Here is a 15,206-nt window from a genome sequence, read left to right as displayed (position 1 = left end):
CACATTTCCAATCCCCACTCTTGACGATCAGGGAAAGTATCACACGTTCATCATACCCGCCCTGATCACCAGTACCTGGACTCACTCATTTCACCAGCATTGTGAATGCATGTTGTAATCGTTCTTTGTCTGGTGCATTCAGCGGTCCAATCATAATGGACCTACCGAAAAGACTACTGCAACAAAAGGTATCCGTCAGATGATGGACCTTTTGATCGTCAGAGGGTGCTCCTTTGACGCTGCCAAAGTCGGGAGGCAAAACAGTTATATTTACTACAGTTTGGGGGAAATATTGCCGTTGAAAGGACCAGTGTCCATATATACCCATGGTACACAACAGTCCTGGCATATGACGTGATCTTGTACTGTGGTAGGGTTGATTTCAATAAGATTTATACGGCATTGCTGATTATAATATTATCTGTTTATCGTTTGTGAATGTTGTGATTGTGGAAATGTGCCATGATTAATGAAAAAGAAATCGAGTCACATTAGCTTGAGTATGTCCTGGACGTACAACTCGGGTACCTGTGTGGGATCTGTTCCTACTATCGCCAGTGTAACACCCCACTCAGCAATATTCCAGCTCTATGGCGGCGGTCTGTGAATGATCGAGTCTGGACCAGACAATCCAGTGATCAACCGCAAGAGTATTGATCTCCGCAACTGGTATACGATGATATGTATCAGCCAAGTCAGCGAGCCTGACCACTCGATCCTATTAGTCGCCTCTCACGACAAGCACAAGCCGAAGACCAATTCTAACTCGCATTTTCACGGGTTTGTTGTATTTGCATCCAATAGCGGCTGATGATCCGGACAGTTGACGTAAACATTTTGACAATCAATCATAAAAGTTTGAAGAACATTTTGCGGAAGGACAGAACAACAAGTCCTTGCTACAGTATATAAAGCATTTATTCACAGAATGGTAATGTATATAGGTAATAATATACATGAAGGTAAAAGCAGTAAGGTTTGTGATCATTCAAAAACTGTTGGTTTGCATATTGTAAAAGTGAGTTGAAAGACGCAAAAATCTAATTAGACTTTGCATAAACCTGGAAGAGCAATGAGAAATACAAATTTGGTGAATGTTGAACAAGCAATATGTAGTTTCTACCAAGTCTAGGGGGTACCTCATTAACATAAAGCGGAAAGGGTGTTGCAAATGATATGAAGGGGTACACTGGTATGCGAATGATCCCGCATTTAGACCCAATGCAGAGAAAATCTTTTTAGACAAAATTCAGTATTTCCCACCTTACAGAGTACAAACCTTGATCAAAAGACTCGATTTGAAAACAAACTGCTGGCTGTCAGTCTTGAAGGAAGCCCATAGGTCACAAGTTTGAAACCGAGAGAATGACAACCCTGTTTGGACAGGCAAACCATGTTACATGCCAAGTCACTACAATCAATCTCGATAATAGTTCGGACACTAATGAACTTGGGTGAAGGTGAAGAACATGGACAGGCGTTGCAACAACCCTTTCTACTACTTTGAGGTCTAAATTGAGACAAAGCAACCAGATCCATACAATATACACATTTGCCAGCACTTAGACGTACACAAACAACACTAGTCCAGAATACCTCACCAAAGAGCGCGCTGAGCTAGAATGTACATCGCATAATCATGTAATGGTTAGATAAGTCAAATGGTAATAAAAAGTTATATGGAATTTGTATACACGTGTGTGGTTTGTACCTGGCTATAGCCAATCTGTTCTCTTTTCTGCTTATTTTGTTTCAATGCATTCATAAATGATTGTAAAATTCCATCCAAGGCTGAATGATGGTGGCTTTAGATACCGTTACCCTAGCGATGGATCAGTGTGCACTTTCTCAACTCCCTGGAAAGTATACTACCCATCCTGACCGTCAGGCAGTTACAAAACCATCTCCTCATACCGGGTACCCGTTTACTGCTGGCATATTACATATGGTCCATACTATACAGCCACTTGCCTGCCAAATATAAAAAGGTAAGATCAAACCACGTTAGACACTGACTCCGTCATCAATGCTATATAGTAATGTTGAATACCGCCTGTCTCAGCATAGCTTACAGGTATGCATTATGACTCTAGTGAACAACGCACTGTTTACCTGTAAACACATGCTGTTTCCCTTTCCTGAATTACAATGAAGTGTATATCCAGTGTAACAACATATCATGCAGATTAAGAGTTATGGAAGAAATGTCTAAGCCAAAAAGCATCCTTTTCTGTTACCACAGTTTAAATCATATAAAAATGTGAAAATGAAATACTGATATAATATCAACAAACACTGATCAACAATATAAAATGTGTCAAAATGACTTCAGTAAAGTGACTTGGAAAATGTACATTACAAAACCCTGATACACTGCATGTCATGCGAAGGCAAATACCGACAATACTTGTCATACAATATTCACGACACAATTTCCCATGCGGCTGGGCCGACAGATATAAATATTAACCACAGCTCTAAGTGTGAAAAGAATATTATGTTGGAAAGATATTCATCAGAAAAAACTGAAGAGCAGTTAAGGTCAAGGTTGTGGCCCACGACCCGGAAGTACCAGCAGGCACTGCGGCATTGCAATCAGTCTGGTCGCAGAAGCAAAGATGGCCGAATCGAGATCCCCTCTCTTTCATACAGACCAGGTGCTTGTGCATCTTCATGTTGATTTCTTTGGAACAAGTGCGTGTGTAATGTACAGCGCCTGTAACGAGAAGCACACTTTCTGAGTTATTTCGATCAGCTTTGGTAAAAGAGGAAAAAGAACACCCTGAACTCACCGTTCCCTTCTCGCTTAACCACCACGTGGTATAGCGGTTAGAGCGTCCTCTCGGAGAGCGGAAGATCGCGGGTTTGATTCCCGGTCGCTTCATACCAAGAGACGATAAAAAATGGTACTCCCTGGTCCCTGCATGGCGCTCGACATTAATGGGGACCAGGACTAGTGGGCTCCTAGTCAGTACCACGTGTCCGAGTGGGGTATTCATGCTTAACTGGGAGATGGGTTCTCTTCACTCATTCTAATAAGGAAATTTGAAAAATAAGTAATAAGTAAGATAATAGAATAGAGACAACTGGTATTCAGACAGTCGTTATAGTAGCTGACGGTAATAAGACGTCGTAATTATAAATTTTATGAAGAAGGAACAGGAAGTTTTAAAAGGAAAGTTAAACAGAAGATGAAGCTCGAGAAAGATGTGTGTTGCAGCTCAAGAAAGATGTGTGTTGCAGCTCAAGAAAGATGTGTGTTGCAGCTCAAGTAAGATGTGTGTTGCAGCTCAAGTAAGATGTGTGTTGCAGCTCAAGTAAGATGTGTGTTGCAGCTCAAGTAAGATGTGTGTTGCAGCTCAAGTAAGATGTGTGTTGCAGCTCAAGTAAGATGTGTGTTGCAGCTCAAGAAAGATGTGTGTTGCAGCTCAAGAAAGATGTGTGTTGCAGCTCAAGAAAGATGTGTGTTGCAGCTCAAGTAAGATGTGTGTTGCAGCTCAAGTAAGATGTGTGTTGCAGCTCAAGTAAGATGTGTGTTGCAGCTCAAGTAAGATGTGTGTTGCAGCTCAAGTAAGATGTGTGTTGCAGCTCAAGTAAGATGTGTGTTGCAGCTCAAGTAAGATGTGTGTTGCAGCTCAAGTAAGATGTATGTTGCAGCTCAAGTAAGATGTGTGTTGCAGCTCAAGAAAGATGTGTGTTGCAGCTCAAGAAAGATGTATGTTGAATCTCTTATGAATATACTATCAGGAAAAAAACCCGCCAGAAATCTGTTGCGAAAATGTATTTTCAAATGTATAACTCGTCCACAAACAGACTTTAGTGTACAACATATTACATCAGTTTAGAAGAAGACAATGTTTGTGCAACCAAGTGATTACTTTTAGAGAAATGGAGACGTTGAGCGCGATGGTGACGACGTAGCAAGACTTCGACGTCGGGTGTCCTGGCTCTCAGACCCATCTCTTTCAGCCTGTTCCCTACTGTTTGACCGGATATCCTGTGAAGTCCAGACACTCTGGCTGCTGTGCTCTCTTACGTGGCAGTGCGATCACGCAACTGTAGCACCGATCTTGGGATGCAGAGATAACTCGAGGTCTGCCTGTACGTGGACGGTCATTTGTTATTCCCGTGCGGTTGCAATGAGCTGCAAACTATGATGTGTTGCTCAGACTAACATTCAGACGCCCGGCAACATAGCCAACATAGACTGGTAATCTCCAGCATGCATTCTTTCAATGGCGATGTTCCGTGTCGCAAAGTCAAAACGTGACGTAGTGATTTGACCTTGAAACTCCTTCAAAACAAATGCCAATGATTTTTATTGCCGGACAGTGAATGCTTTTTGTTGCACAATTTCAACTTGCAGGTGATTTCTGTTGCGTTTTTGCGATGCCTTTCTAATCCTTGTAGGAAATCTGACCAAAATCAGCACTTTCAGGTAAAATCGATTTTTTACTTGTGCAATTGTGTAAAATCATGTTATCAACGCCTTTGTTACACATTGTGACGATTGTTTGAACAAAGAAGGTAATCAATAACTACAAATCGCCTATGCGTTTCTTTTTTGAGGATAGTAAACTATTGGCGGACAATTTTGGCAGATGCGATTTAGAGCTGGCGATATTTGTTTGCATGAATACATTATATAAACACTACCTACCTGCCCGGTATATGGTGAGGTATATAAGATGGAACATATTACCATCAAAAGGCATTATTACAACTTTGGGTTATTATTTTCGTCTGGAGCTGTACCGAAACATCACATCTGTTCCAATAAAGATGTATCAGCGCGCCCCGCGGACGTTTCGCTAGGACGATAGTGAGAGTAGGTTCAAAGTCGATATAAAGTGAATTATTTCACACCGTTTTGGTTGAATGTGGGAGAACAACACTAAGTGATTGAGGCATTGGACGTAAAATACTTTGGTGAAACACCATCGTCATCCATCTCTTCGCATTTCGTTAAACTTACACGAACATCCAATCAGAATCTCTTCCGGCCTACAACTTAGCTTGATTTACTTTTTCAGTTTACGGACTAATGAAATGTCGACAGTGGGGAAAGGAAACAGGAGGCATTTCGAGTTAAACAGATTTAAAAGCACCGGCAGGTTTAATATGCCCACAATTTCCTTCCTAAAATGTTTGGGGTTATCGTCTACATTACAGTGAGGTTTTTCATAACTTACCTATCGAACATAATCAAAAGGATGTTGCTAAAATCTCCTGCCCACACCTGAGACTGATGTGTACGATAGGCCTATAGACAAGCATACCTGGTGGTAATGTGTGATTCTGAGAAGCACGGGGGTTGCTCCTGGGGTCAGTGTAGGTTAGGGAAATGCTAGGTGAGAGCTCGGGTGTAAAGTAGCAAGACATGACTGCCTTGTGTGTGTGTGTGTGTGTATGTGTGTGTGTGTGTGAGTGTGTGTGTGTATATGTGTGTGTGTGAGTGAGTGTGTGTGTGTGTATGTGTATGTGTGTGTGTGTGCGTGTATGCGTGTGTTTGTGTGTGTATATGTGTGTATGTGTATGTGTGTATATGTATATGTGTGTGTGTGTGTATGTGTATGTGTGTATACGTGTATGTGCATGTGTGTATATGTGTATGTGTGTGCGAGAGTGTATGTGTGTGTGTGCATGTAGGTGTGTGTGAGTGAGAGAGAGATGAAAGCGCGCTGATGACAGACTCCAGTATTTCATGACAATGCGAGAAAACACTGATGTGGAACAACATCAAGCTGTTGAAACACAGAGTGCATAACACTTTCAGTAGCAATTGTCAACTAACAAGGACTAAGCCTCATCAGAGGAACCTTTCAGAAAGGTAGGTAGGTAGGTAGGTAGGTTTGGGTAATATATTGACAAGTATCGATCGATCCAAACGTTACCAGCAAACTGGCCTGAACTTCGAGGTCTGTTGAACGTATAAAGACTGCAAGTAGTTATCGTCTTGCGATTTTTTTTGGTAGTACGCACTTCGATGATTGTGCATTTCCCAACACTAACATAGACTCAAAATATCTGAATGGAACCATAAAACCAAATCATATAATATCACCTGCCATTAATAAACGTGAAAATCCGAATTAGTGAATAAAGTTGTTGTTTTTTTTCGACTAAAGCGGTCAGTTTTGCCTGGCTGGTTTTGTGGATGCATACCATGTTGCACTCAATGTTCTTGATATTCTATAGTGTGTTCTTGATGTTCTTGATGATGTTCTATAGATCGTGTGGACAAGACGATTATCTACACATCGATCATAAAGCTGGAATTTTGCTTGGTTCGTCTATAAAACAAACGTACCATTGCCTTCGCACTTACTGATATCCCATGTTCGTGAAAACAGTGAATATAATATCCAAAAGTAGGTGATATCCAATAAAATATTGACGTTTCATATCTATAACGAGAAGGATAGACTAACAGAGTTTCATGAACATCCAACTGAGATTGTCATTAGTCGTTGAACGTCAATCGACCATAGGTCATGTTAGATGAATGACAATTACAATGAATAGAGAAACCAATGATTGCGTGAATCCGTTGCATTCTCAATACAATTATACATATGTATACTCCTAATCAAGCGTCCAATATCATCTTGGTTCATTTCATCCTTTACGTCCTGCAGGACAGAGTCAAGGTCTTTGAGAGCGGTCATGGTTGATGACGGTGACGTGTGCAATGATGCTCCAGAGAAGTTCGACGGGTAACAAGTATATGCTGAGTGCTGGCCATGACATGGTGACTGTGTTCGTGTGTTGGAGGAACCAGTAACAAGTCCTGAGTGCTCTTGCATTGTCATCCTGAAACCCAAAACGACGTCCATGTCAGCGCGCAAATGCCACAACGTGTGCATCCATGGTGTTGTCACGGTAGTACTGACACGTCTTTGAATATCATATGACGGTGTTCTGCCAGACACAGCGATCCCACAAACATCATTACATAGCAGCCATAAATCGATCGTTCTAACTTTAACGGCATGAAAACACCCATCCCATGTACACCGCACGCTGCCGCCTTGATTCATCCAAAAACATAACTCCGATTCGTTCAGCGGTGACGCTTTTGACACCAACGACGTCTTGCAGTAATGTGATGGTCCGTAAGTCGTGGGATAACACTGGGATGTGAAGCATGTAGATTCCATCTGTGTGGCCGATTCTAAATTGTCTGTCCACTAACTCTGACACTCTCAAATTTGATCACTGTTTCGTAATACAATCGATCCAATGAACCGTCTTGAGCGCGAGTTGTCGCCCTTGGCTGACCACATCGAATTTATTATTACTCTGTAAATAGATGACTGTGACGTTAAGAGTTCATGCCACAATGTGTTGCCTTGTTCCGTTCTTGTCGTGACAGAGCTTAACACAATGTCGACACAATATCGCTGGTTTATCACTGACATGTTCAGGTTCACACTGAGAGGGTTCACTTTAAATTCAAATTGAACACCGTTCATGTTTATGTGAATATCATGAAATACGTTTCCACGTGAATGGCGGGTTTGCACGTGAACGGCGGGTTTGCACGAAATTCGTATCATGTACCATATCCAATAATCCACATATAATCATTCAATTTAGTTCCCCAAATATCACCAGCTTAATATTGATAACAGTATTGGACGAGGATGGTTATTATCTGGCACAACATACATCTGCGTCATTAACAGGGCTCGTGACTGGAAAGATTCATTTAACACTGACGACTCCTTATTAAAAGAGAGGTCTATGTATTACGGCTACCCAGTGTTATACTGGACATTGGCATGAACACATTGCATCATATGATCAACTGACTCATCATAGCAGTTACAGTTCTTACATATTTGTATATTATACGAAATGACAAAATAACAACGTCGATAACAAAATTCGATGTGATCAGCCAAGGACGACAACTCGCGCTCCAGTCACTTCATTAGCAGGATTGTATTAAACGAAATGACATGATAATGAATGATGCTAACTGTTAAGACAGACAACCCAAAGCGGATGACAAACCACAAAGCAAACAAGGTCAGGTTTAAACAACTACTTCGTGTGTACCGACAATACCAAAAGTAAACTGCGTGTTGTTTATTGTTCAAGAAACAAGTACCCTTAGGTCGTGTGAGTGTGATAATCACCCTATTCCGTTCATTGCCTTAAAGCAATTCAGGCAATGGCGGCTGTGATCGTAAGCCAACTTCAAGCTAACTACCTGAGACACAGTCCAATGTTAGCAACATGACAGCGAGGAGTGATAAAAGCCGATGAGGACGTTATCAGATATGTTCAAATGTCAGAGTGCCAGTTTGTTTTCTTATTGACACTTGGAAAACAGCGAACACCGGGTGTCGTCGCTGATTTCAGTTATCATCCGAACTCACCAAGCAGAATCTGTTCCGGCTGATAGCCACATAATCACACTCTGGGGTTCAGGCTTTTGGATTCGACAACCATAAATTTTCTTGCGACAGAAATAGGGGGTAGAGTTTGGACATGTTTGAATGTGAATCCGCCATTTCGACAGTGGTGATTACTTCCGTGCAATCTAAGCTCCCGCTTTATTAATTCCATTTGTATTGTATTCATACTCTATGACAGTTTCTATAGAAACCGCTAACTGGTAATTCTAAAGGTAGAATAGATGTGCAAAACAATCCCATGTTGACAGGTCGTTCGGGACCATAAACCTGAACCTTAATTACGTCTCTTTAGGGTAATTTCAGCAACATTTTAAAACATTCCGAACTCAACTGAACTTTGTTTTTACTCAAGGCTAATTAACATAGTATATTGGGGACAACAGAGGACATATGTAAATGGCGAAAGTGAAAGCCTTACAAATATACCGTCGACGACTTCATAATGATTTTAAAGAATTTTCCTTGGACCAATTTCAGATTTACATTGAAAGAGATACATCATGTTACTAGCAGGGATATTGTTTAAATTTGAGGTGATGGTATAACTTCAAGTAATAACTTAAGTAGTCATACTTGAAAGACTGACACACATAATCTATATCAGACTTTTTACCATGGTTACAGAGTCCATCTTCCAGTTTCTGTGGGTTGTCGTTTACATAATGTTTTGCAAAATTAGGGACTAACATACTGCAGGCACAAATAGAAAAGAATATTCATCCGTTCAAACAATCTACACGCACCACCTAGATGCACATCTAAATACACATTTCAACATATGTCACTTGGTTCGACAACTATCTCTTTTACTACCTCGTAAAATTCCACGTCGCTATGGTCAAAATATGCTGTGTCAAATGTGAGCGAGCACAATGGTGATTTGAGGAATAGCCATTGGGTATTTCTGGTTAGGAGCTGAATTTGTGCCGAAAACAAACAGCCCAAATTCGTTAAAAAAACATTACAAATTTCTAAAACCAACGTATCATTTTGGTAAATTATTTGTTTTCTGAAAACGCATTCAGACCCTTTTCTTTTCGCAGCTATTCTCAAATACACCCCAGCCGATCCCACCCTGAATATCATATGGTCAGACCCTTAGAATACCGTAGCACTAGCGTAGGTTCATAGAAGTTGGTTGGGCAGCTCTTTGTGATTAGTGAATTCGGGCATGTACTAAGCCGAAAATTTGACGGAGAAAAGTTTAGGATTGGCAAGGTTGTATGCATATGATAAATTATATTCTTCTTGACAGGTCTCTGCTTTCTTAGACCATCATCGTGATAACTTAATTTGAAGGATTCCCTTTTCTTTGACCACCATCTTGATAACTTAGTTCAACAAGCACCACTCAGCCTAGATCTCTGACCAGAGTGTGCTTGATAACATTGGCTGTATTGATCGTCCTGACTGAGCCTTTCTAACCTGTGTTTACATAACTGTTTCCAGAAGCAGGACTGACTAAACGTCTTCCTGCAGGCACGGCCATACAACTGATCATCTGCTGACCCAGCATGACTGTACGACACAACGGCATTTGCACGTTTTTCTGTAAACGTCGACGTCCTAGTATACCGGATCAGCACCATGCGTGACGTTAGAATGATAGGTAGTTTACAGGTAGGCCAACACTCCTTCTATTAGTAAGCGCCATATAAAGACAGCAATTCCTTCATAAATTGTTAACACTGAGTCTAAGATGGACAAACGTTTTGTTCTTAAAAACAGCAGCTGATTATCACACGTGTTACCATACTACGTCAGGAAGCAGTGTTTCTGTTGTGACATGGTGTCTCGGCTTGCTGGTGGAAACGAAATTAGTGAGGACAAACCAGTGTTAATAAATCCATGGATAAAGCGTTCTCTTGTCATGGTGGAGGCTCGGGTTTGCTTCTCCACACGAATGCCTTGTATTACGCCAATTTCCAATGTTACGATGCCTTGTCTAATATTGTAATCGTTGTAAAACCACATTTATTCATCACTGAATCGTGGACCGCTACAGGGGAATAGCAACACAACTACTGCGTCGTTTATGTCCTCTTTATGTAATATGTACTGGAAGACTACATGTCACAACTAAAGCAGGCTTAAAGAACGGTAGTGTCGTTGGCAAGGTAACACTGGCACCACAGTTCCGTTGTTATCGACAAGATTTACACAAGTCCTTTTTTACTGTCTTCAGTATTACAATTACACGTCTCAGCTACGGTTGCACAAAACCGCTAGTGACTTCTGCGACAAGCTCCGTGGGGCGTACAGGAAGCAGATGTACCATCCTTGATGATCCATGGTAAGGTGAGGTCCATGGTTGACAGTTGCTCCTGTCCTCCAGCTTAAAGTGCTACGTCGAAGTTGAAAATTTATATCTACTTGTTACGCCAGTGATCATTGTGTTGCATGTTGTGTGTAGTAGAAAGTCGAACTCAGTCATTAACCCTTACCGGAAGCCAGTTCTGTTACCCACTTGGCGCAATATCCCTTGCATGGCACCTTGGTCAGCTGGGGGTGGCTAGTGTTGAAAGGGTCCCCACAGTAGTCGTCGTGGGAGGGAGAGACCGTAGTGCAGTAAAAGCAGTCTATGACATCGTTATCTGTCAACAAGTAAACTATCATATACATTCAAAGCTATTCATCTGTTTCCTAAATGGATGACTCAATCAAGATCAGTGAACATCATTAAACAACAACCTACCACCACCAGCAGCCTGTCACCTGCGAAGTTCTGGTTTAAAGTGGTCTTCAGGAACAGCAGGATCTGGTTATTTGGTCAATGCATGTCATCATTTTACCAGTGTACAGATCGATCCTGAGTATGTCAATCACTACATTGTCTGACCCGGAATCGCCATGCATCTGGTATTAAATAACAAACGTACAATCAACAATCACATTATAATGACTGATTAATCTGAAACATACGTTTAGATCCATAGTATCAAGGGCTGCGTATAGATGCACTGTATGCTAGCATGAGTTCACCTCTTTATCTTTACTCAGAACAATACATATTTCAACCATGTAACGACTCTTCTGTCCAACAGCACATCCATGCATGAATATTCATGAAAACACTTGTGGCTGCGGCGAGCGATAAATCAATGAATTGCGACTGGATGTGAAACTTGAGATTCATCATGTTTTTTCCTATAAATCTATCGTAAGTCTTATGAGTGTCATCCATATCTTGCAGCAACCAGATTCGTCTCAAGGAGCCCCATGGTCTCGAGCGTAAACCATACGCACATAATTACTCCCCTAACACGTTATCCCTCGTAGTGACAATATTGGAGATCTCGCGAGACTTGCTTATTTACTGCGATGTCAAGTAAGGGTAATTTATCGCGAGAAATTGCGTGATAAATATTCACGACTGAATCTATAAATGCTGCAAAGGGGCGACAACGTCGATATGCCTATTGGTTTGAGATGACACTCTCATTCTTAATTCAAACTCATGAAACATGAGGCCTTACGTAAATAGAAAGTCCATTTTGTTTCTGTAGTACCCACAATATCAAAACACATGCCATGGTTTATGCATGAACCGTGCTATATGTTTCAACGAAGAAGAGCATCTCTGTTCGAAGTGTTTTTGTTGAACAAATTTTTCTGTCGGTTGACTCTGTTCACTTGGTCATTCTGCATGAAACTGATGACCTTCTGTAATGCAAGTTCTGAGACATGCATGAAGGATGCGTTTTCGCAGATCACCGCTGGGGAAGGAGCACAATTTTATATTGGGAAACCGAATCCATCCTTTTCTCACAAGGCTACCTTATAGTTGGTTGTTCTAGACCACTCCACTCTCTCCCATTCCATATTATTATACAGATGCAAACAGGCATCAATACACACGTTGTTTTCAAAATTATTTTCAACACAGATGTTTTAAATGACTGACTTTCACAATCAATCCTTGCATCAGTAACATTGTACAACGTCATTGATCAACCATCACGAGCTCAGCTCCAGTCTCTCCAAACGTCCAAACAATCTACATATAAATACAACACCATGAACACATTGGACTTTCTTTAAGATCGTTTGAAGGTTATACCATTCCGATCTAACCGAAAGACGTCCACAGTCGCTGAGACCAATATTACGTTCCTTGTGCCAACGCTTTGAAGAAAACGCAATAGACCTTCAAGAAAATATTAACTTACTGCAGACTTCAGACAACATTCATAATTGGATCGGTGTGATTTTGAGAATAGATGCTGGTGCTTGCTACAGCTAAACCACTAGAGACAACATAGCCTTCCATTGATCGAATGCACAAACAGAACTTCAAAAACCTTCAGGGAAATAGAGGGAAGTGTCATTAGAATTCGACTTAAAGTCCAAAGGAAACACTAAAGGTCTTTAACAAAGATCGTTGAAAAAAAGTGTTTGTGAAATTGATGACCATTGTTTGGAAACTCTATATCTTACACACACACAAACACACACACAAACACACACACACACACACACACACACACACACACACACACACACACACACACACACACACACACACACACACACACACACACATACATACATACATACATACATACATACATACATACATACATACATACATACATACATACATACATACATATCCGTTGCAATAAATTCAGTAATTTATTTATGCTGTTTCTCGAGCTGAGAGTATATGTAAATGAATCCCCACACGATGGCAGTGTAAGATCTTGCTGCAGTCGTCACAGGTCTACAGTATGCCTGACTGTCGACGGACCTGTTGCGCCAACAGGTTGAGTTGTAGATGGACCACGCGTGAGTCAAGCTATTCCTTTCAAAATCAATATAAAGAATACACCACGCACATCTAACGGCTCATTATTTATTGAAACATGTAATTTCCTGATGTAATATTTACAACAGCAATATGAAGACAAGTGTGGATGTTTTTATGATTCATGATGGCTGTCGCTATACGCTACGACATAGGGAAGAAAAAGGTTCGTGTCACGTGTTGTAGGCGTCCCTGGTGTGTGATAACTGTGAGCTTCACGAATTCTGAATATTGTAAACTCGAGAGATCCAGGTTAATGTACACGAGTCGACATTCCATCACTCGCGTCGATACCATTATTCTTTGAATTCGATACAGTTACTGTCTGAATTTCTTTGCCATATTCTCAGGATTGACACACTGATGCGACAGAAACATTGATAGACCTCATCAGATATATATCTGAGTATTTAGTTACACCACGGACAGACCACAGTTCACTGATATACATAGCTACAGATATACTGTGTTACAGGTGCAGTCAGAGATGTGTTATACCATAGACAGAAAATACTTTATTCTCCCTTCCATTCAGCCCTTTCTGCGATACTAAAGGTCTTAATAAAGCAAATATCTCACTCTGGATCCTTCTCAATGTAAATAGAATGTTTTGTTTCTGTCAAACATGATAAATACTCAAATTCCATCTAACAATGGATATTCCAAGGTCAGTCGTTATAGGCTATGCCAAGACCAGTGAGGGTAGCCTCTATGTATTGAGTAAGTATAAACGTCTTTTTGTTGAATATCTGAGTTTGCTAGTCACCCATTACGTACTGTTCCTTCTACGCCACAATGAAACACGGTGAAGATCCTGAAATACGATAAGGGATGAAATATTCAGAAAGGCAGATAAGCACATGGCGTGTGATTACGATGTTGCACTAGGCAAATTCAGCTACCACACTTTGGCATGTCATAAATTCGATAGGAAATTGCATAAAACAGGTATTTCGACATTGTTTTTAAAAATAGGGAGTTTGTATCGGCAACCACTGTGTTGTTACTATTAAAAAATACAGGATTAACGGAACAGTATATATTGAAGTATGTGACTGAAGTGTGATCTTCTGGTCACAATGGCTAGCTCTGGCTTGTCATGTAGCCATCTGGTGTATTTCCATCTTAACCGGTGAGAGTGGGAGCGATTGGACACTTCAGGTTTAATGTGAGCGGGTCTCCAAGATCTGTCGCAGGTCATTGACCTTGAGCTTTAGGGCTGACGATGGTCTCAGTGCAGGAACCAACATGCACGGGAGACAAGTTATACAGACAAAAGAAAACCCAAATCGCACCACACAACTAATGGAAATATAGCTGAATAACGGTCTGGGGCTTTTGTGTTCTTACTCCAGTAATAACATAACTGAAATTATTCTTCTGTGTCCACCTCCACAGGACCGCATGTTATTACAACCAAAGGACTGACGTACACCACTGTCTTGACTAAAACTCTGTAACATAAAAACACAAGCTATGTTCAGATATTGACATACGATGTAGCTTATCGCCTGAAACATGACATGGTGGTTCGGTGAAATTCTCCATATCTCCGACATACTGTTTGGCCGGACCTCAACCTCAGGCGTGGCAGGCAGAAGAGCTAACGATGTTGGTACCTTACGCTTAAAATGCTCATTAGTTCCAGTCACGTGCCTTGCATGATAACTCTGTCCTCATTTCCAGGAAATCCATTTCTGATGCTTCTCCTCTTCGGCTGGCATAGATTACTTGAGCGTCTTTACTTTTTCCGAACTTGACACGGACTTAACTTTGACATTTGCAAGTTATATCCTTCTCGTTCACGCAGGCTATATGTCTGTACTGCCACAACAATCAGTCTGATAGAGGAAGGACATATACAGTATTCATTTGTACATACCATGTGCTACACTGGTAAGCCACTGTTGATTAAGGAGAAAGTGAACAATGGTGCACTTATGCGTCATACCATGCCATGTTAGCTTCTTGTT

General features: G+C 41.0%; 1 protein-coding gene across 1 annotated transcript in view; it reads right to left on the bottom strand.

Moving 5' to 3' along the window:
* Positions 1–900: 900 nt before the first annotated feature.
* The window catches only part of LOC137298902 (UPAR/Ly6 domain-containing protein qvr-like), a 44,801-nt gene continuing 30,495 nt past the window's right edge, over positions 901–15,206 (bottom strand). The window contains exons 3-4 of the mRNA XM_067831268.1: positions 10,871–11,020; positions 901–2,716 (exon numbers count right to left, since the gene is read on the bottom strand). Of these exons, the coding sequence (XP_067687369.1) occupies positions 2,496–2,716; positions 10,871–11,020 (371 nt within the window). The 3' untranslated portion in view covers positions 901–2,495. The remainder of the gene's footprint in view (positions 2,717–10,870; positions 11,021–15,206) is intronic.

This window comes from Haliotis asinina, chromosome 10 (genome assembly GCF_037392515.1).
Source record: "Haliotis asinina isolate JCU_RB_2024 chromosome 10, JCU_Hal_asi_v2, whole genome shotgun sequence".
NCBI classification, from domain to species: Eukaryota; Metazoa; Mollusca; class Gastropoda; order Lepetellida; family Haliotidae; genus Haliotis; species Haliotis asinina.
Note: the sequence above shows the minus strand (reverse complement) of the source record. Positions and strands in the feature narration are given on the sequence as shown.